This window comes from Anser cygnoides, chromosome 4, assembly GCF_040182565.1.
Source record: "Anser cygnoides isolate HZ-2024a breed goose chromosome 4, Taihu_goose_T2T_genome, whole genome shotgun sequence".
Taxonomy (NCBI): domain Eukaryota; kingdom Metazoa; phylum Chordata; class Aves; order Anseriformes; family Anatidae; genus Anser; species Anser cygnoides.
The window spans coordinates 42,323,966-42,346,775 of record NC_089876.1 but is presented as its reverse complement, the minus strand read 5'-3'; the positions used below and the strand labels follow the sequence as shown (position 1 = coordinate 42,346,775).

Here is a 22,810-nt window from a genome sequence, read left to right as displayed (position 1 = left end):
CCTTCCAAGAATTTTCCAACATTGCTCCAAAATACCCAAGATCTGGTGACTGTCTGTAAAACCTTTTCATTCCTTAGTCCCAATGAAAAGACATTTTCCTTATCAGCCTTTGGGAATATTTTGGCTGCCTGCAGTTTTGCAGTGCTGCTTAAATATGTTGATCAACTTGCTTTCTGCTAAATTAAATTTAAGGAGCAGTTATAGCTGCTGGATGTCAAGGAAATCAGTTGCATTGATGAGAGTTTCTCTGTTCAGCCCTGAAAATTGATGACACACTGGCAAGAGACAGATAAGTCTTCAGAGATACTCATGTTAATCAAGCTGAAGGCAAAATTTTCTTTTTGAGTATGTATGTGATAGATGATCAGATTTGCTGCCAAAATAGCAAAGAATTGTAGTAACTAGTACTGCAGCATGTATCATGGAAGTTAATTAACGAGCGGGTATATGGAAATGGAATTTAACTACAGTTACTGAAGAACAGATAAGTGGTTAACAAAATAGACATGGTAAATGATTCACTTGCTATTCAGGTGAAGAAATTAGATTGGTCCTACGGGATTTTCTTTGTTGTGTGTAAGGTAGTGAAGTAATGTTGCATTAAAAATCATTTTTCATAATCTTATAACTAGGCTTTTACAAAAAATATCCCCTTCACTAAATCTTTTCCTGATTTCATGTATTTATAGAGTTTTGTGGACACAAAAAAATCTTAATATGGTTGTATGTGAAATAACTATGCACATGGTATTTGATTAAGAAAAGAACAAAACCTGTGCAAGAATTGTTGTTCTTCACAATGCACAGAGCTGCATTATGGTAGGTGGCTTCTATGCAGATAAGCATTCCTTGCCTCTCATCAGTTAATTTCTTTTCCACTCTCATTTCTTTGCTTTTGCATGCTGATTTTATACCATGCCAATTACTAATAGTAATTTGGCAAATTACAGTTTGCCCTTTTTTTTCTTTCAGGAATATCAATGTTCTGCTCTGTCATCAGTGGTGATGTCTGCTGACCACCCTGGCCTCGCATTTACAGTTACGAAGCGAGCTGACCCTCCAGCAGCCTGTGCAGGAATGGAGTTTTCTCTCTGATTTTGCTGTGAGTTTGCACTCTGACTTCAATCTAGAGAAGCAAAGGGAATTGCCTTTTTTTTTTTTTTTTTTAACATATTTTCCAGACAGTCATCAGCAGTATAAGATCAGTAAGCATCAACTCATTTGGATGCAGTCAGACGCTTTCATTGCATAACGAACAGTCATAAGTCCCTGGTGTCCCTGGATCTCGAGTCTGGAGGCCTGAATCCTAGTGAGCACCTTCCATTGAGCAGGCCAGTGCTAGAGCTGTGGGCAGTCTTGAAGAATTTGCCTTAACGTTGTCACCCTCGGTGTTGTCAGGAGACCGTGATCCTGCAGCTCCTGCTGCAATTGTGTCTGATACGGACATCGGGTTCCAACAGGTACAGCCTTTTGCTTAGGACTTACAATTTTTTTCTTGAGGCCTAATGGGCAAAACTGGCCAAAAGCAAATGAAGGTTGGGTGGCAGGTGTTCTGTAACCGCTGAAACAGGTGGTCTGGTATAGGCCATCCAGTAGCAGTTGTCAGGAGAAAATGAAATGTTTTCAGATGGAGACTTTTACAGTGCTTTCAGATTGCTGTAGATGTCATCATCTCTGGTGAGATAAAAGTGAACTAAATGATTCTTTTTTCTTGTAATTAAAATCTTCTTTTTCCATTTATTTACCTCATAGTCCAACCTATTCCTAAGTACTTTGCTGCTTTTTTTTTTTTCTTTCAGCAAGGTGGGGGAATGGGCAGGGAGTAGTGTTGGTTTAGTTCTAAGCAAGATTGTTTTCAAAATTAACCTGTTTTGAGACTGATTTTTTTAAACTGGGAATCATTGTAATAGAATTGAATCAGTAGAGTTATTTCTCAAAGAAGTGGTAAAACACTTCATTAAGTGTGAGTCTGGTTTTCTGACAATTTTCCTGTTTATATTAAAGAAAAAATGCAGTGCACCAAGTAGCCCTAACTTACTGTTGTAGACTATTATAGAGACTTTCAATGGACATACAAGACTTGTTAAAAATCTCTTAGAATAACATTGCATCCCTAAGCCAGTATATGAAAAGGACCTACGTTTTTCCCCCGAAGTACTGGATATTTCAAAGCCCATGTGTCAGAGCTATTTAACCTTTTTGAATGTTAGAGCTGCTCTTTATCTTTCTGCTTCATTATCCAGTTTTTGAATGCCTTGACAATTGTAGAGACAACTGTACTGCATACAAATTAAATGAATGTCTCAATCTGGTTCGCTCAAAACAATTGTAAGTGAACTGAAATGTTATTATTTCAATTTAAAGATACTGCTTCAGTAATCGTCTTCGCTGCTACCTTGTAACACAGGAAATTAATGCTACACAGGAAAAGGATTGGGGGATGAAGGAAATAGCCATGGCAGTGGGGGCACTTGCATGTTTGAATTAACTGCACGCTTCCCTGTGTACAATCACTGTGTACTGCTGAAAGTCTCGATCAGCACATCACTACTACAGCAACGATGAATAATGATCGTCATAATGCTAAAGCTAAGGTGATTTTGTTATTCAGTTCCTTTTCCCCACAGGTCAGTGACCCAGTGGCCGCAGAGTTCAGTCTAAATACTCAAATGTTTCTTCTGTCTAAGAAGGAGCTTTGGATATCTGATGGGTCAATGGGATTTGGAGAAGGAGCTGATGAAGCTTTTACAGAAGGTAATGAGTCACTTGCACATTCAGCATGTTATGAAAGGTAAGAAGAGAAGAGCATTTAACAAGAGATGAATACATATTTTACTAGTTCTGTACCTCTTTTAGCAACGTTTTTGTGTCTATGTATTTCCATGGCAGAAAAGTAAAATACAAAAACACTGAAATATGATTTAATTTAGTGTAACGGCAACAGACTTTGGTTCTGTTTATGGGCTTTAAGAGGAAAAGCTTTCCAAAGGGAGGTGCAGAATTCAGGTGCCTATAAATGAAACCACAGTTCTAAAAACTGTTGCTCAGCTATTATGTAATCGCACATTCCCTTCACTCTGGTGGTTTTGCTTTAAAGCTGCCTACTCTAGAACTTGTTGTCCTCTTTTGAGAGGGATGAGTAATTTCAGTCCTTTCCTTCAGTTGTTCTAGTCAGATGTGTTGTACACCTGAGACTCCTCAGGACTCGATCCTGCAGCTATTCCCAATGCAGACTAGATGCACAATACCTGCATCTGGTTTCAGCCAAGCTGCTCACTCTGTCTTGAGGTTTTTTTTTTTGAGTTCTGGCCCAGGGTACAGTGCTCTCACATACAGCACTCACCAACTGAAGCTGTTAACAGCTTCTAAGGAAACTCCTGGTAAAGGCAGTATTAGATCAGAAATAACTTTGTCTTCAATTGGTCCCTTATTTGAGCTATTGGTCTGAAACCCAATGAGAACCCAGTAAGTTTGTTAATAACTTTATTTTGCTTGATACATTGCTATCAGTGTGTAGCTTCTTATATGTGAATATGGGTTGCCCTCTAGTGAAGAGAAGGGAAAAGCTTACTCAGAAAGGAGCTGCACTGTAAGAACCCCATCAGTATGAATTGTAAAAGAAGAGACTGAAGCCTATGATAAATTAATAGTAGCAGTCATGGAGTGCATTGTCTTCAAGTGCAAAGGGAAATACTCTTAAACCTAGGTAATTTCTGTCCTGAGAACCACAGTCACAATGGCTTGGCAGTAACTTGCTTTAATAATTTTAAATTGACTAGCAAAATGTGAAATGCATTGATCTGTTTTGCTAGGATCTGAAATCTGTGTCTGAGTGACAGTGGATCCTGTTCAGAACCTCGGTGACTCCTTCAGCTGCGCCATCGAGGTGTTCCTGGGCACTGGTGCCGATGGGTGCTTGCCCAAGTACAGCCCAGACAGTCGGGATCACAGGTGTCTGGCTGACTCACCCTCACTCGTGTACAGATTCAAGATCCTGGTATGTAAATAGACATGGTGGCGGGCATTTTTAGATCCTTGACTTCCAAGTGAACCTGTAAATAAAAAATTTGCCTCCTTTAGGATAAAGCTTAACCTGAGACACAAGCAAGAGCCTTTGGAAACCTGAAGTTTCATGCTACATTAAGCAACCGACCACACAGATTTTTTTTCCTCTAGTAAAAGACTAGTGTGTGTTAGGTAGTTGCGATAGCCTCTTAATGTTAACACTAGGAATAAATAGAGCCTATTAAAGCATGTTTTACCTGGTCTACTTCAGAAGGATCTGTTGAAAAAAGATTAATCTTATCACCAAATGTGTATTTCTGTCATTGGCTTTAATAGACATAATTGCAGTGAACTTGGACCTCTAGCTGCATTAATCTCATGTCTGGCATCTTCTGGTTCACAGTAAATGTGCATGGGGGGCTTCTTGGTTTTGTTTGTTTTTCTGAAGGTGGCAGCAGGCCGAGAATGGTACATTCACACTACAGTCTGATTAAAGGAAAACACACACAGGCAGAACCGCAAAAGAAGTCTCGACTACCACCATGTGTTGTCCTCTGCTAGTGGAAGTTAGCACCACAGCCTCTAGATGAAGCAGAAGAGCCAACCCAGACGCCCCAGTCTTGATGCAGGACATTGGAGCTCATAAGTGTGCCTAACATCCATCAAGGAAGCCTGGTTCTTAAAGAGATGCTGCTTTTAGTTACAAGTATATTATCCTAGTTTTCATATAACTGTGTTTTGCTTTTTTATTGGTAATTATTTGTGGGGAGGAAGGTGGTGGTGGTAGCAGTAGAATGGACGCTAAGTAGCAGAGCATTCTTCGCAGTGATTGATACCAGTGGGTTTGTCTCACTAATGAGAACTTCGGACCTATGGACAGCAGTGGAAGACTCAACACAGGTAAGGCTGCAAGTGCAGCTCTGTTGTTATTACCCTATGAGGAGAACGTTTATGTAGGAGCAACAAGAATTAGAACTCTATTATAAAGCCACACTAGATAAATAATATATTAATTTTCAGGTACTAGCATTAAATGTTTTCAAACATGCTTAAACAGATTCTAGCATTTCAAACCAGTATTACAGCTTTCCTATATTGGACAGTAATTGCTTATCTTCCTTTGCTTGAGTATTTGTTTTGCCAGATAGATAGCATTGGGGGAATGCACTTGTATCATCTAGAGCAAATATCTTGCTTTAACGTCTACCTGAAAGAAAGAAAGAAAATTGACTTCATACAACTTGTAGGCATGCCATTTAGGATGTTAAAGTTTAGTTCACTTCATTCTGCAAACTGGCGCTTGCAAAGTACTAGCACAAAGGAAGTGCTGCTCAGCTATTTAATACATCCTTCCTCTCAAGAATTTTATTTAGGCTAGTTGTAAACAAACTATCGTGGCTTATTTGATTGGTCTGGGGTTTTTGTTTTCTGCTGTTGGGTTGTTGTGGGTTTACTCTTTTTTGCAAAGATGGATGCTTTGCAATGGGATGATTTTATAGATGTTTTCAGCAGTAAAGCTTTTTTGTTTAGAGTACACTAAGCATAAGTTAAGTTGCATTTTGAGTAACATTTTCTAGGGCTGTCATGACATTACAGAGTTCAGATTTTTTTTTAGTGGATTGGCTTAAGGTTACTCAATGCGAATTGAGAATTTCTCCTTTTTTTCTCTAGTGAATTTCAAAATTATGTTAAACTAGGTGATTGCATTGGGAAATGCACGATTTAATCTTGGTCATAATGTGCCAGAGACTCAGGTCAGCATAGGAAACACTCCTGAATGGTACCATTTGTTTGACTAGAGCAGTCGAACAGTGTGGATTGCGGTTTAACGACAACACAGAATCCTGCACACTTGCAGTCAGCATCAGTTCTTTTTACAGGAATCAAGACCATAGCTGCATTTTTCCACAGCTGTTTTAGAGACGTGTGGGTTGTTAACATACTGTTAAGTTTTATGTTCTGACTTGCTGCTGTTTTCCAATAAAAATAATGCTACCATTTTTAGGCCATTCTAATTAAGTACAAACTTCAGTGTCACTTCCCTTTCTGCTGCCACTGTAAGTAGAAAAATGTTATGATTTTGTTCCTATATACATGTTCATCATTAGTTTGTGAGGTAAATACCTGGCCTGACCACTAAGGTCAAAGAACAATGTATATTTGTGTAGTACAATTAAGTTTAATTAAGTTAAAATCCAAGCCACGGAATTTCCAGAAAGGGGGAACTTGATGGGTCGTGGCTTTTAGCAAAAAAAAACCTCACCTAAATAAGTCTGTTTTTCATAACATAACAGCACTGTTTGCAACACCCTTAGAGGTTAAAACAAAAACAAAGACACAATTTTGGAGTGACTAAATAAATAGGTATTGAAGTAGAAACATTAATAAAAAAAAAAGTCAAGTGAAACCTTATTAATAAATGAAGCCTATTTATTACTTCAAGTGTTAATGGTAAAAAAAATTCAGCACAGCTGTTGCATTTAAAAAAGTGAACCTACAGTAAGTACTATGTTTCTAGTTCAGTAAACAGATGAACCCGATGTCCTTTAATGACATAATAGTTGAGCATTATACAGTACATCTTATGAAGACCCGTAAATTAAAGAACTACTTTTTAAACTTAGTGATTACAAAAATTCTGCATTCACAGCTTTAGCTTCTTTTTTCTTCCACGACCATCAGGAGTACCATCCATTTTGCGCTTCTGTGCCTGTAAGGTAAGTTTTTAAAGTAAGTTGTTGTGACAGAGAAAAATTTTAAGTAGTGCATTTCAAGTCAAAACTGCTAGAGATCACAGTGTAACCCTGGCAGCTTAAAATGTGATAAATCACAAATGCAGTGTGGCGAATATGCACATCCCACTCAGGACAGTAGCGGTCTTGTACTCTCCAATCCTGGAATAGTACCATTTCACAGAGGAAAAAAATGTATAGAGACAAATAAGGAGCTTATAAATAAAGCTTCCTTACTTAAGGAATGGTATTTCTGAACGCCTGTTTAAGTATTTTGAGAACAGTTCTAAGTAACAACTTTAAAAACAAAATCTAGGTAAGAAAATGGGTAGAAGTTGTAGTTTCCTTTACAAAAAAAGCTCTTCCTGTTTAGCAGTACTTCAGCTAGCAGAGTCATGCGTATGTGCTTGCTTTCCCAAATCTAGCTCTAGAGCCCACTTCATGACCACCACCACCCAAAATAAGGCTCGTGATGGCAGGCAACAATGTCTACATGGGGACATTTGTAAACAGATCTATAGCATTCTCAGAGGGGAAGGAATGGTCTGCATCACCTACATACCACCCCTCAGTGGCAGATATCATTTCTTTATGGATAAAAATTAATAAAAAGACTAAGTAAATCTTAGTTGCATTTTATCAAGGTAAACTGGTATAGCCCACAACTCAGGGATCAAAAACGTAACAAGCTCCAAAGCGCGTGAGCTGCAGTTTAGAACCTGAACTTATTTTCCATCCACAACAGTACTTAGCTGAATGACATTAGTAAACTTTAAGCAGCGCTTAGCACTGCCCTGTAAGGTTTTTTGTTGTGTTGTTATCTTTAAATAACTTTTAGACATCACTTGGCCTAGACAATTAGAAAAGCACGCTGTCTTCAAGTGAGGTTTTCTACAAAAATGCTTTTTTAAATCCTACCGAAGATGGTTTTGGTCCACGTTTCTTCTTTTCTGCCTTTTCCTTTTCTTCCAGTTCCATGTTTTCTCTTTCAATCAGGGTGATTAAAGTATTGCATCTCCTTTGCAGCTCCTAAATAGCAAAACATAGTCAGTCACTCACTACTTTAGGCAGCCAGTTCATGTAAAAAGCATCGTGTTAGAATACTAGAAATGCCAGTAAGTAACAAGTTTGTTTGTTTTTCATCATGCAAAACCTTGGCAGACTGAAAAAGGAATGAAACAGAATTTTTATGGTAGTTACTGGCTGGCTTCATAGGAATGGATTTGATCACAGATGTTTGTTTTTAAAACAGATTTGTATTTAATTCAAATTCATGTTGATTTTGAAACACAGTAGCTTGGAAGTTACATTTCTTGTCTCATGAGACTTTTTAGTTTATTGCATTTGTCATCCATTACAGTTGCTGTGGAAAGTCTTTAAAAAATTAATATAGCGACCACATGCACATACCTGACCTATTTCAGAAGTGATTTAGTAAGCTTGCTATGTAACTGTGGTGTGCTGTCATGGGTGTTCATGAGCCAAAGAGCACGACAGATTAATACATACCATTGCAGTTCTGGACTTGAGAAACCAGTCAAATCTGAACTGTGGCGAGTTTCGGATACACTGTCTTAATTCGTCATAGACGTTTTCCTTATCAAATCCTAGCTTGTGAAGCATACAGATTAGAAAGCGATCCTCCTCTTCAGTATAATTCTTCCCCTTATTGGTACCATATGATATTCTTAGCTGGTGGAAGGGGGCTTTGTATCTGCCAATCTAAACAAAACAAGATCATACATAACTAAGAAATCCTTTAGAAACATGGAACTGTTTTCTCTGAAAGCAAAAAAATGACATGACAGGCAGATGAACAATATACCAAGTTAAAAGCTCTAGTTTTCTATAATCTCTGGTCCTGAAAGTCACCGTGTTTAAGGAACTGTAGATTCTAGATACTGAATTTACTAATACCATCTAAGCAGCCAGGTTTGACATGTTTGTTTGCTTGCCTGTTTGACAAATAATCTTTTGATTTTTGATTGTGCAGTGCAGGCCTGACACTACATTTGAAAATAGTCACGATCTGCCAGCCTGCAACTGGCAATGATTCTTTTTAACAAAAAAATCCTCAGAAATGGTCAAAAGCAAAGGAAAAGAAAAAGGTACATGGCTCAGCTGCATTTTGGTTAATAGAGTGAGACGCTGTTCTTCCCCTGACTTCCTTAGAAGAGGAGCTAGTCAAGCCTAAGGTGGGGAAAAATGTCTGGTATTTATTACAAGTGTCTTAATTTATTACAAATCTGTTTCCAAGCCCTGGCTGGTGAAATGCGCAGGATCAAAGAAAACTCCACTGACTGGTAAGTCTTCTCTTTTTAAGTCCTCTAAAAATATATATAGTATTTTCAGCTATGTGGGTCCAACAAACGGAAATTGTGTTTTTCCAAAAAGCACGTAGTTACTGGGAGTTGATCACAGTACACAGTTCATAGTGCTATATAATGACGATTGTTACAAACAAGATATTAGGCCACACCTGAAGTTATCACCATAGCTATCAGCCAAAATAGGAAGTTTAAACCTACCAACTGCAATTAAATTCAAGAGTAGAAACTGCAAAGGACAGCAGTTCTATAGAATAGAAAAGCAGACGGTAGAAACCGCTGAGGAACAGGTAAGAGAGGAATATTAGGCCTAACGTGTCTTCTTAACGTACTATAACATTGGCTAGGCATACAGCATGGGACCTCACCTCACTGGCACAGGGAAATAAAGGAAGCAAGAAACACAGCAAAGATACCTTTGTATCAAGTGCTTTTTTTATGCTAATTCGTCTCTGAATTCTGGCTTCTCCTCTTTCTATCTGAGCCATGATCTTCTCAATATCTTGGAGTTCGTTGCACCTTTCCCAGAACACAGCTAAGAAAAGAACAAATGGTTAGTTTCTCATCACGGAATTAGGTTTTTGCCTTAGAAGATGTTATATGTTATTTCCTTTTACCAGGCCTTACTGCTGTATAAAAATAGATATGCCTTTACCTGATAAGGGACCTTCACTTCCTGAAATTGTGTTGGGAATATTACAAATGCTATTTTGAAGAGAGTAGATACAGGAGCCCTCATTTTAAATGAGGTGTGATTTGGCCAGCCAATTTCCTTCTCAAAGAGAAAGTCTTAAAATGCAAACTGATAAAACAGTAATACAGAAGGAAGTGGGATTGCCACTAAGTTAGTAGCCAAAGACAGGAGCAAGTGTCTAAAAGACAATTAGGTGTTTAAGTAAAATGTCACATCTGTAAGTAAGCAGCTTAATACCATAAAAAACAAAGTCCCAGAACCTTGCAGCTGCACTACAGGAGAAGACCCTTCTCTGAAACATCAGCAGTTAAAGTAATCAACTGGTCTTCAGTTACAAAAAACAACGTTCATTATTCAGTCACAGAATGTTTACAGTATCCCTAGCTTTAACAGTGTGAAATAATAAAGAGGTAAAGAGTCAACACAGTTATTGGTTGGTAAATCTAAGGAAAAGAGAATTCTCCATCTAAGCATTTTTTTCATCATTTCCTTTTTGCAGAAATTAACAAGAATTGAAACCAGCACTGTCCAGAATATATCTAACACCAGTTAGAATATATGAAAGTGTGTCATCAATAGAGCATGTGCACATTTTAGTACAGTTTTAACTATGCAGGGGCTAAACCTACTACAATCTGTATCAGTAGACCTCAAATCCATTAGCACAATCTCACCCTTAAAGGGTCATACAGAGAGTTCACCCAAGTAAGATGGTCAGCTTGTTCACAGGCATTTCAAACTAGGAAAGCAGCAGTAGATACAGAATTGACTACTTGAAAAGTAAGTTACCTGAATACTCGATGACTTCCTCTGGGGTTTTTCCTTCTACTTCTCGTGCTATATTTTCGATATCATCACGGCCCCACTTTTCATTAGCTTTGATGAACTGGTTAAAATCTCTCTTATTCCAGTTAGTAAATCCCTTTACAGCAATTAAAAGCAAACATGGCACAAAAGTTCAGGATTTGTCCATCTCCACATTTCTTTCAACAGATAATTTAAAATGACTGAGTAACACTTCTGTAATTCCAACAATATTAAACCTGTGCTTTCCTGCAGTTTGATGGTAGTAGAAAAACTGGTTTTATAGTGTGGTCACTGTAGACTCTCTCCATCTAAAAACTACCTAATTAGCACTGCTTCTTTAATTACTACTTCAGCTCATAAATTAACCCGTCTTACCCATTATTCTCTGAGAGACAACATGGGATCACTTTTTAAGGAAAAAGGTCCCTCAAGAGAGGCAAGTGGTCTCTGTAATGGTTTTGTTCAGTCACAGAGGACCACCAAGTGCCTTGCAGATACCATCAGCCTTCTGCATCTTCCCTGGTCTCTCTCCCCCAAAGTCTGGAGGTATTTTGTGTGATGTTACGCAGCAGGGACAGGAAAAGCAATGCTGAAGTTACCAGCTGCCAAGCCAGACTAACTGCATGTTTGTATTAACTTTTAAAAGAAAAAGTACAAAAATATTCAGCCAGACACATTATGATTTAACCAGAGCTTATTTGATTGTACTGGCTTTTAATAGTGAACTGCTCCAATACACTACTACTCAAATAAGAGCTCTTCTCCTAAAATTACCCACAAAATACACGTGAAAATACAATACACAGACAAGGAGTAACAGGTAATAACCTGCCTTGAATTATTTAAATGTACAAGCTACCTAATTATGTACCTATTCAGCTTATATCTGCTTATATCTTCTTTAAGAGGGGGATGTTATCACTTCTAGTCCTAGTTTAAGAAATCTGCCCCTTCACCCTGCAGTGTATAGTTAGTACATGTGGATGTGACACTTTGGCAAAGGCTATGCTTTAAATTACATGGAAGGTCGCACATGCAGCTCTGCAGCTAGTCTGCGTGGTCCCCCAACTGAGAAAAGATGTCACAGGCTACAGTCAACGCGAACTTGCCAAGTCAGACTCTGGACATAGCTCTTACTTAAAAATATACGGACTATGTAGATCAGGTTCAGTAGAACCTAAATACACTAATTTCAAAGTATCCTTCAGAGGTATCTAAGCCCGTAACAAACCCAATGCTAACCTTTTTTTCAGCATGAACCAAGATTTACAGCCATGTTAATTTAAATATGGCATTTGTAAATCACTGACTATGATATGTTCATGTAACACTGTAAAACACAAACCAAGCTTCAGATGATGTCAGTCTCACTAAAGAACCAGCGATACCTGGGTTAGAAGCTTCTCTTTCTCTTCTAGTTCTTCATCATTAAGAGGTTCAGCCTCATCAATCTTAAGCTGCTCTTCCTTTTGTGCTTGGGCTGCATTGGGCAGATCAGGATTACGAGGTACCTGAAAGATTATACATTTTTTAAAATCTGAAGACTTTTCACCAGTGCTTGGTGTAGCTTCTCCATTAATACAACCTAATCATTTGTTCAGATTAACATGCTTTCATTTAAATCAGCGTGAAAGGCAGGACAAGTATATATTCTCCTACCAGTAACTGCTGCAATAAAATACACTAATGTAATGAATGAATTCTGTTACCTTGTACCCGATTGTTTTCCTGTAGTAGAGAATCTCTTTTTCCAATAGTTCGAAGAGCCGTGGAGGAAAGAACTGAAAGTCCTGTACATTTGGCTGCTTTGGAGGCCGCGGTGCCTGAGATACATAAAAATGCTTGTATTTGACTCCTGTTCACATCCAGAATCTGTTTGCTAGTAACTGAGTCCTGTCTGTGAACCCTCCATTTTTACAAAAATTACCCTAAAACAGTGTGCAAGTCAGGTACAACCATGAAGGCTTACAGAAGTCACAGGTATGTGAGAAAAGTAGACAGGGTCTTTTGGAAAGAGAATGGTGGGGAAAGATTTGCACATGCATTCCCTTGAACAAAGCTCACGTATTTGAGTAGCAGTAAGGGTAGGTTCCATAGGTAAGAAAAAAACTTCTACTGCTTAAAGAAAGTAAAAATAAAATATGAAATACCTTATATCCTTACCATCCTAAAATCTTGTAAGTTTCATACTGCTCTTACTTTTTCCTCAGAGAAATTTGTCTTACATCCTTTGGATTTTTCTAAATTTAAATCCTTCAAGTGCCTCCTCAATTTATGAAACCAAATGAATTAGCAATTTCTTGCTTTCAGCTTTGACTACTTTTCATGTGTATTTGAACAGTTTATTTATTTTTTAATTAGTCAACTCACCTTGGGTGCTTTTGGCTCGCTGACTCGAAGAGCTTCTCTAAAGTAAGCATCCACAGCATAATTGGCTTTTCTTTCTCGTTTAGGTGGTTCAATCCACTCTGTAAATGCCATCTATAAAAACAAATCCCACCACCCCCAAGAAGTATTAAGACTAAGTCTTGCAAAACATTCAGACTAGCTATGAGTTTGATATAAAAAAGTCTACATATACTTCATTAAGTAACTAAGCTTACAAATTATTTTTATAGCTGCATTGTATTTTATTTAACCAACGTATCTGAAAAGTATGGTTTAATCATACAAATCAGTGCTTCCCTCCAAAAAAAACTTAAATGTTACCTTCTGTTTTTCTCTGTAGTCCTCCCCTTCAAAATTATACACGCTGGACTCTGTATCCATTGTGAAATTTCTGAGGGAGCTTTCACCCATCTTTGAAAGTTTTTCATTCATTTCTGCAGTCTGGGGGCAGGAAAGAGAGAAAAGAGCAGTAACCTTTTTGGAAGGTACTTCATTATAAAACATCGCAGTTATAACAGCATTAAAAAAAATAACACATTTGAGCAATACGAAGCTTCTCAATAACAACCACTCTATTTTCTCCAGCTTATAATGAAGCTATAGTCCAGCGATACACTATCTTACCACACAATTTAAGTCTACAGGGAGTTTTTCTTTTTTTTTTCTTTTAAACTTGATCTCACCTTCTTTGCACCTCTTTCCAAAATATGATCAATATCTTCATCTGTAATCTCGCTTTCCTTTGAGGCAAACACATGTGTTGCTCCGTGTCTAATCATTTGCAGCATTTCATCCTTCCCAAGTTTATTCAAGTTTTGATCCACCAGTCTTCCTGAAGATAAAAGCATTGAAAGGCAGCAATTAAAAATTTCATATTACTGAAGGAACAACATATGATTTCCCCCTTCCCTTACATTTTCAAGTTAAAGCTATCTCATTTTCACTCAGGGAAACTCCACATGAAAAAAATAGTAAAATAAAATAAAATCCCGCAAAATCTAGCCAGGGACAACATGCATTCTCTTTACTGTACTTTATTTGTGTTTGAACAATTTTGGATGCGAGACCTTATATACAAGCTTTATGTTATGGTGTGCATATTTTCATAATTTCAAAACCAAACCTCGCTGAATCCTTTTTGCATAATAGTTACTGACTCCAAACCAACCAAGGTACCATCCTCATCACTTCTCCCCATCTATTAAAAAAAGGCCAAGGCATTAATTTCTCCATTTAAGAGTGGAAGTTGAGTGCTTTAAAACAAGTTTGTCTATACCCCCTTGTCTGCATACTTACCATTGGGGAAATAATTAAAAAGTTAATGAGGAAAAGCCTATCCCTGCTGTAAAATTTTCGGGTCTTTGCACTCTATATTCAGAATACAGCTGAGGCAAAAGCAACGTTCCCATTAATTCTTACTACATAATTTGTCTGCAGTGCTGTTAAAAAAAAAAAAATTGCCTCCAAATACTTGCCTTGCTGGATGACGATGGAATCTAGCCGGAGTTTCATTTCTGCACGTTCCACTATTCTTTCTTCCACTGTATTGTCTGTGATAAATCTGAACACTCTAACAGTCTTCGTTTGGCCAATTCTGTGTGCTCGATCCTAGGCAAAAAAAAGCAAACAACAAAACAAGTAAATCAACACTTGCTTTCTAGTGTGAATATATAATTATCTTCAATTTTCACTGGTTTCAGCAAACTAAGTTGTAAAGCAGAATAGTGTAGGTTAGTTAATCTTTACAGAAATCAATTTAACATGACTACCCACGATATCACATTTGCAGTTCAAGTTGTTTGTTGTTAAGCAACATCAACAATAAGTATGTTTCTAAATTTCATACCTAAAAATAGCTTTTCTTTTTTGTTTTGTGTTTATGTGTGTGCGTGCGCACGTGTGCATTACCTCATGGGAAAAGAATGGATGCTTCTGGCATTAGGTAACCTTCTGTAAAATCAAAATATTTAAGAAATTCTCTCTGTACTGATCAGAAGCTACCTATCCCCAAATCATTCAGTCATGCTATGAATATTTGAAGAAAAATACAATGTACCACACCTCACCTGACTGGCAAATCATTAACCACTGTGAGAATTAGTATTCTGAACATACGCTTTTAGCGGTAACTGGAATTATCTTGATTTAGCTTCCAGGTACTGGTTCTGTCATTCTTTTGAACTAATTTTTGTTAGAATACTTGAGAATGTACAGCTTAAATTTACAAGTTTTGTCACTGAAAGGCCTCATTTGCCAATGGTAACACTGGTAGATTTTTAAATAGCAGCTTTACTTTCTTATGCTATCAGTAGTGTTCTTGATAGGTACCATGGCTGAAAATGCATACAAATCTACTTTAAAATAAATAAATAAAGTTGCTAACAGGAGCTTGCTCATTTATCACCACCCTAAAAGCAATTTTTATAAACTTTAATTCAAATTTTATTTGCCTCTTTTCCAAAATCTCACTGAAGACAGTATAAATACAGTAAGGTCTACTTTCCAGAGAAGGAAGGTTTTATAATTTTGGAGTTAACACATACCATTAGTTTTTAAAACTAAAAAAGGTTATTTTCATTAAACACTACTAAGGGTACTGTAGCATATACCACAGCATTCCCTCCTGCAAAGTCCAAATGTGACTACATGTTCCACGAAGTGCAAGCTGCACTGCAACTGAAAAATCAGTCTTAAAAATACTATTAATATTACGCTAAAACTGGAAAAATGTCATTTAAATTTGAAAATACTATGTCATACAGCACACACATTTCTAGGACAGTTATATGAGGAAAAAAAGGACATTTCCATCTGGATTCTTACCATAGCTTGAAGATCTACTTGCGGATTCCAGTCTGAATCATACAAAATTACAACATCAGCAGTAGCCAAATTGATTCCAAGACCTCCTGCCCGTGTACTCAACATGAACACAAATTTTGAGCTACCAGGTTCATTATATGCGTTAATGGAAGCCTAAATAAATAAAGAGAACGTGATCAGTTGAACTAAATGTTTTATAAATACTATTTTTACTTAAGTGAAATACTTTAAATTTTAAATACCTGTCGCTCATCATGAGGTGTTTGTCCATCCAATCTACAATATTCATAATTTCGCCACATACAATAATCTTCCAAGATATCCAGGACTCTGGTCATCTGGCTGAAGATTAAGACTCTTGAATCTGTTTGGGGTAAAAAGGTTTTATGTTTTCATCAAAACTTAAGATTCATTAAACTTCACAAAAGTTTGCCAATCAGAAAGGGAGGGAGGGCAGTTGCATGTAAGAGTAGTTATAAATAAAAAGACTGATTTAAGTAATATAATGAAGCTAAGTTTTCAGGGCTAAATATATATACATATATTTAAAACGATACCTAGTATTTTTATTGAACAGCCATTAGAATGTGAAAGAATTAGAAAGGTCTGATGTCATCTCGGATGTCTATGAATTACAGAGCCTAATATATAACACAGGTCTGCAGATGTTGCTATTAAGTACTGTAATGAATTTCTATTATTTTACATATATATTTCCATATTCTTTAAATGCCTATGTTTATTTATTGTGCAAATGAAAATTTCTTGGGACAAGTGATGTAGAAGAAAATTTCTCTTTCAAATATAAAAACATCAAGAAGTAAAAAGAAGAAAATGTTAAAGTGTTTTGGATTTAGGATAATTAGAAATTAAATGCTTCTTAAAGACTTGGTCAGGCAGCTTACTTACCTGCTAAGAACAACATTCAAAAAATGTAAATATATATTAATGTATATGTATATATATAGACACAACCAAATGTTTCAAATGTACTTGAGGGATTTAAGTAAAATAAAGAATGTTAGAAAGTTTCTGCTTCCCCCTACACGCTCCCAGTATGACTTTTGTTCTTTGGACTCAAGGTCTAATAATTAAATGCTCTCTTTTGGTTAATATCAGCAGTTGATTTAAAACCATACTGATTTTATTTGTCATGTCCCAACAATGAGTCTCACAGCAGAAAGAAATGAAAATTAAAAAAGCACAGTAACCAGTGAACTTTTTTCCAGTCTTACAACAACGCATATCTCCACAGCTGTTCAAATACTATCCAGATACTGGGTACAGGTTACTTTTATATTACCTAAGACTAAGGATTGATTTTTTTAATCCATAACATCTCCCCAGTCACAAGCTTTCCTTCACTTCAGTGAAGTTACAGTAATGTTGAAAATATAAAATATAAAAAAAAAAAATTAAATAACTGGGTGTGCCCCCAGTTTTGACTAAAAAAAAACTCAAGTGCTGTTCAAAATCATATCCGGAAAGAACAAAAACCATTTCACAAATGACTGGACTTTAACCCTACATGAAGGCTTTGAATCTAAGCCGGTATTTCATGGCAAACCAAAGCAGTGGTTAAAATATTACACGATTAGGTTTCAAACAACTCATATTGCTGAGAAGCCTAAAGCACAGACCAACTGATGCTTCTGTGGTCTCAGCTGGAAAACAAACCCCTTTGCAGTCACAAAAAAAAACAGTTACTTATAAAGGCCCTTCACAAGTCTTCCTGTATCAAGCATTTAATATGCAGTGCTTGAGAAGTCAGTATCATGCTAGGAATCAATTATGATCCTACATAACATGCGCTGATTTTTGCTCAGGAGATATGAAAACATTATGAAGTACTGACTTCAGTTTTTATCATTAAACCAAACAGCTCTCAAGCAACAATACAACAAAAAGATGTGTACCTTGCTCTTTCAACTTTGGCAGTAATTTGTCCAGTACTACCATTTTGCCACTGTTGGTGACCAAATGCATATCTGTTGTGTAAGGTGGACCAGGTTCTGCTCCATCAAAGAGATACGGATGATTGCAACATTTTCGTAGTTGCATAAGGATATTCAACAGTCTCATTTTGTCCAACTTCCCAGCAGAATTCAATATATCTATATCCTTCATTAAGATTCTTGTATACCTATATCAAAGAAAAAAACCTTTGTAACTATAAAACAAAGTTGCCCTTTATTTAACTAATCACAGAATGGTTTGGGTTGGAAGGGACCTTAAAGCCCACCCAGTTCCACCCCCCTGCCATGGGCAGGGACACCTCCCACCAGACCACGTTGCCCAAAGCCCCATCCAGCCTGGCCTCAAACACCTCCAGGGATGGGGCATCCACAGCTTCTCTGGGCAACCAGTGCCAGGGTCTTACCACCCTCCGAGTGAAGAATTTCTTCCTCATATTTAATCTAAAGCTACCCTTTTTTTTTTTTTTTTAGTTTCAAACCATTACTCCTTGCCCTATCGCTACACTCCTTGAAAAAGATAATACAGTATAGTCAAAAGCTCCCCCCCCCTCTCAGCAGGTAACTTGCACTGATCTGCACAGTTTTGTCATCATAAAAGTGTCACAAGGAAATACATACACAGAAATTCAGTATAGCAGAAGGAATTAAATCATGTTCTACACAACAGTTGAGCCACAAGCAGCACATTCCTTCTGAACCTTAACCACAGCACACACAACTATCTCAATTACCATTCTCGCTGCATTTTGCTGAGACCCACATAAATTTTAACTTCCTTCTTTGGAGGCAAACTTTTCTCTACATCAGCCTTAATGCGACGTAGGAGGAACGGGCGTAGCACCTGAAAGAGATTGCATTATTAACTGTATTTTGGAAACCGAAATACTGAAGGGGTCAACAACACTAGTGCAGGCATACTCGTATAAATGCTCAACCACTAGACCTATTACCAGATCATCTGAAAAAGCAATCGATATCGCCAGGTTATTTTACATGAGCTTTCTTTGGAAGACTCTACATCTTCTAGGACAAGTTTTTTAACAGAAGATTCTTAAAAGTCTTCCATTTTTTCCTGTAGAACACTCCTGATCTTTCAAGTGAAAAAAAAAAATAAAACTTTGCTTGACTGAAATCTTTGTAGTGTCTTCATAGCCTATATTCTAAATGCAAGTATCTGAAAACCTTGAAAGCCAGAACTGTCAACCCTTCTCTCTCCCCCAAAACAATTTTCTTTTCCTCCCCTCCAAAACAACTTTCTTTTCAAGACATAGACACATTCTGCACTTCACCAACCTTTTCTGAAAGCCCACCATGGTTTCTGGAATAAGCTATCTTACCCTAATATCTCGTCACAAGAAATATTAAAAGAATTATTTATAACCTAATGTAGATGTTTTGAAAGCACACAAAAAGCAGAAAGACTTACCATATGGAGACGTTCCACCAACTTTTGATCCCCTAGACAGTTGTTTGTATCAAACCATGAATCAAAATCCTGTAACAAAATAATTGGCATGTAAGAACTTTTCTTTCAAGATGCAGTAGCATTACAGTGGTGAAAAAATGCAACTCAAGTGATTCTCTTACACACAGAGTAAATAAAAGAACAAATCATCCCTTTTGGTCTATTTTCTTGGAAAGATCTGTATCACTACATCTTTAAAACAACAACAACAACAACATACCACTGGGGTTAAAAAAAAAGATAAAAATTAAATCGTTATTTTTTCTTGAAATCCTATCGTTCCAGTGGATGAATTCCAGCTGGAAGACGTGTACCACTGCAGCATTTGATGAAAAATGAAAAGGAAGAAGTAAAATTCTGGTATAATATATCACAAGATTTCCACTTCTATAGATGTTAACCTCCCAATTCAGTTACGCTCAAAACCAGTTAAACACATGCTTGAAAAAGGCAAAAAATAACAATAATAAGTATCTTCCTGAAACCATGCTATGATGCACTGGGCTTGCTCAGCGGAGGTGCCACTTACTGAAGTCTGTTGCTAATTACATAGTATCTCCCAACTCACAGTAAACAAGTTTAGATAAACAGTAAGGTAACTTATAGTTAAATGTAAGAATAAAGTTGTTTTACCAACTGCAATGTTTAATCCTATTTTGAAATGCAGTAGAGATCACCTCCACACTGTGACCTGAAACACCTCTCGTATCTCCTAAGCTCACAATAGCCCTTAAGAATGGTCAAGCTGGGGAAATTAGTTTATATACTATACTTACGACATACAACACTGGAAACATGCACTGACTGTCAGTCTATAGTTAGAAGCAACGGATACGTCTGACTATGTATCTCTATCTACATATATATATATACACACACACACACATATATATCAACAAACACACACAAATAAGGCCTATATTCCAGGCCTTTCCAAGTCTGGAAGACCACCAATGTTCACTTATTAATGGAAATTAAGACTTACTTCAGATGAGTTAAAGACATCTGGCAAAAGGAAGTTAAGAAGTGCCCAGAGTTCATGTAGGTTGTTCTGAAGTGGAGTTCCAGTTAATAGCAGCCGATTTGTAGTCTTGAATTCCCTCACAATTTCTGATAACTGAAGGAGATTGAGACATAAATGAATATAAATCTACTACTAGTACCACCACCTAGCAACTCAGAACAATATCTCTTTCAGTGAAAGTAAAAATTACCTTTGATTTTTCATTCTTAATCCTGTGGGCTTCATCTATAACTAGGTATCTCCAGTTAAACTTCTTGAACACTGATTTTTCTTTGATAAGCATTTCATACGATGTGACGCAGACATCCCATTCTCCTGGCAACAACACATCTCTGACAAAGGCAGCCTAGACAGCAAGGTGACAGTTCTTTATTGAGGCTTTGTCAAAACTAAAACAAAAAGAACACACTAGAGCTGCTAAGATTTTAAAACAAGGCTGCTGAATTTGAAAATAAAGGTAAGATTAATTACAGAGTCAATATAACATACAGCCACTGTAAGACTTAAGGGCTGTAAGACTTGTCAGTGCTGAAGCTGCTAAAACCCTTGGGGCAGAGCAGAGAAGGAATTTCAGTTCTAACTTCAAATAAGGTTTTCAATAGCTAAACTGTAACATTAAAATTTAAGAAGTAAAAATAAATTTAAAAAAATCAAACACACAGAAAATACATTTTGAGTCCTAGTTTAGACAAAGATTTTTTTAATTGAAAAGTAATCCCAAACAGCTTTATTTGGCAACTTGATTTCTAGAATGCCGACATCCAAGGATTAAGAGAGGACACAGCAATTACTAAGAATTTAAATTATAGAGGTATACAGATATTAAGAGGTTAACTCATGTAAGCGAGAAACATATTAACAAAAAAGAGCATGGACTTTTGAATTCTAAAAAGACACACTAAAAAAATCACAAGGTATCACACCTGGATCAATGACTTCCGGAATTATTTAAAAGTTTAACCAGTATTTCTGTAATTTCTAACATAACAAACTTTTAAAGTAGAGCTAGGTATCCTTAAAAGAATGATCAGAAAACCTGCTGCCAAACAGCACTATCACATGCTGGATTTAACATGTGCAAATGCAGGAAAAAAAATGATATCAAAACTTACTCGCTGGTCTTTGTCACCTATCAAACACACCGCTCGAAGTGTAGGTACCCATCTCTTGAATTCATTCATCCAGTTATGTAGAGTGGACTTTGGAACTAACACCATGTGAGGACCAGGAATATTTCTGTAGTGTTTCATATATCCAAGAAGAGAAATTGTTTGCAGTGTCTTCCCGAGACCCTGTGAAAGGCATTAACGTGTCAGAAAAAAATCTCTCAGCAAACACCTTTAAAAAGCTCAACAGTGAGCTCTGAGTACATTATAGAAGCCACAGCAGCCTAACAAGTGGCTAAGGTACACTAAAAGGCATCAACATTTTAGTTACAAAAAGCTTATATAGCATTGCACAACTAAAAAAAAAAAGTAATAGAGTAACATTTTCAAACACGGGATTATGAAGTTAGAACTTTGCCTTATCCCTCAAGTAAGAAATTCTTAGAAGTGCAAGAAAACGTTATTAAAAAAAATTATTTTCATAGGATAGGATATACTCAGATTATTTAAAGGTCAATGAACTTTACAAACTGACGTATTCATTATCTTAAACTTGAAATTAAGTGAATAAATTAGGAACCCTGTAAGATGACTTTTGCAGGCCACAACATGTCGTCAGTTCTCATGAGAATAAAGCCAAGCGTAAGTAAATATAAACGGCTGCATATATCAAAAAAGAAAACGAATACTGAGCTGCTTTAGAAGTACTTTCTAAAGCACTGTTCACTATTCAGCAGAAGTATTAAAAAGTCATGTATCTTTACCGCATAGTTTTAATTAAAACAAAACAGGAAAATACACAAACCCCAGACCCTGTGTATAATTTCCGTAATTCAAAAGACTCAACTGCATAGGATTTAAAAAAAAAAATCAATGCAAGTTATTTTTGTTTCCAAAATTCAAGTCTTTGTCTTCAAAATGACCACATTCCACCTGGTGTAAGATGTGGAGAAGTGTTTACAGGCTGTGTGAAAGGCATAGATAAATTCAAAAGGATAAATATTTAAGAATAAATCCAAAAATACTTAATAGCAAGCATTTAAACTCCTCAGTCCAAAACAAATTTTGGAAGACCACGAATCCACAGACTTCGGAAGTTTCCCAAACTTCTTTGTTAACACAAGCCTACTCCACTTAGAACTCTACTTGCCAAATAAAATCCTCTATTCATAAACTTGTATGTTGAAGAAAATCCTTGATCTATCTCAAAATCAAATGTGCTCCTAAACAATAAAGTTGTCTCTAATTTATCTTGAAGTTTTATACATAAAACCAACTATCAGTAAGATGTGAGAAATGCATCATACCAATATATAATTCAACTTTTGTTTTTTCTTATCTGCTCCTGTTAAAAATCAGATGCAATTAAAGGAGGAGGACAAAAACCTATCTGCCTCTCCAGCTACTTCGATTTCTTTTGCCTTCATCCTTTGTCATCAAGGGAAAAAGAACAAAAGCACAAA

General features: G+C 36.7%; 1 protein-coding gene and 1 long non-coding RNA gene across 5 annotated transcripts in view; one reads left to right on the top strand and one right to left on the bottom strand.

The window, feature by feature from the left end:
* Positions 1-1,128: 1,128 nt before the first annotated feature.
* Positions 1,129-5,310, top strand: LOC106046688 (uncharacterized). Of its 2 annotated transcripts, none has more exons than XR_001213401.3 (4): positions 1,129-1,460; positions 2,628-2,791; positions 3,813-3,997; positions 4,454-5,310. It is a non-coding gene; the product is annotated as an uncharacterized lncRNA (long non-coding RNA). The 2 variants fall into 2 exon arrangements; XR_001213402.3 differs by having other exon boundaries at positions 1,132-1,460; positions 2,628-2,754.
* A 1,104-nt stretch (positions 5,311-6,414) lies between these two features.
* The window catches only part of SMARCA5 (SWI/SNF related, matrix associated, actin dependent regulator of chromatin, subfamily a, member 5), a 24,336-nt gene continuing 7,940 nt past the window's right edge, over positions 6,415-22,810 (bottom strand). For all 3 annotated transcript variants that reach the window (XM_066996037.1, XM_066996038.1, XM_066996039.1), the window contains exons 6-24: positions 21,354-21,533; positions 20,432-20,587; positions 20,203-20,334; positions 19,179-19,247; positions 18,484-18,593; positions 17,693-17,919; positions 16,019-16,140; positions 15,777-15,929; positions 14,425-14,561; positions 13,637-13,781; positions 13,275-13,394; positions 12,936-13,046; positions 12,275-12,388; positions 11,954-12,076; positions 10,548-10,680; positions 9,481-9,599; positions 8,247-8,459; positions 7,656-7,766; positions 6,415-6,715 (exon numbers count right to left, since the gene is read on the bottom strand). In XM_066996037.1, coding sequence (XP_066852138.1) covers positions 6,650-6,715; positions 7,656-7,766; positions 8,247-8,459; positions 9,481-9,599; positions 10,548-10,680; positions 11,954-12,076; positions 12,275-12,388; positions 12,936-13,046; positions 13,275-13,394; positions 13,637-13,781; positions 14,425-14,561; positions 15,777-15,929; positions 16,019-16,140; positions 17,693-17,919; positions 18,484-18,593; positions 19,179-19,247; positions 20,203-20,334; positions 20,432-20,587; positions 21,354-21,533 — 2,541 coding nt within the window. In that variant the 3' untranslated portion in view covers positions 6,415-6,649. The remainder of the gene's footprint in view (positions 6,716-7,655; positions 7,767-8,246; positions 8,460-9,480; positions 9,600-10,547; positions 10,681-11,953; positions 12,077-12,274; positions 12,389-12,935; positions 13,047-13,274; positions 13,395-13,636; positions 13,782-14,424; positions 14,562-15,776; positions 15,930-16,018; positions 16,141-17,692; positions 17,920-18,483; positions 18,594-19,178; positions 19,248-20,202; positions 20,335-20,431; positions 20,588-21,353; positions 21,534-22,810) is intronic.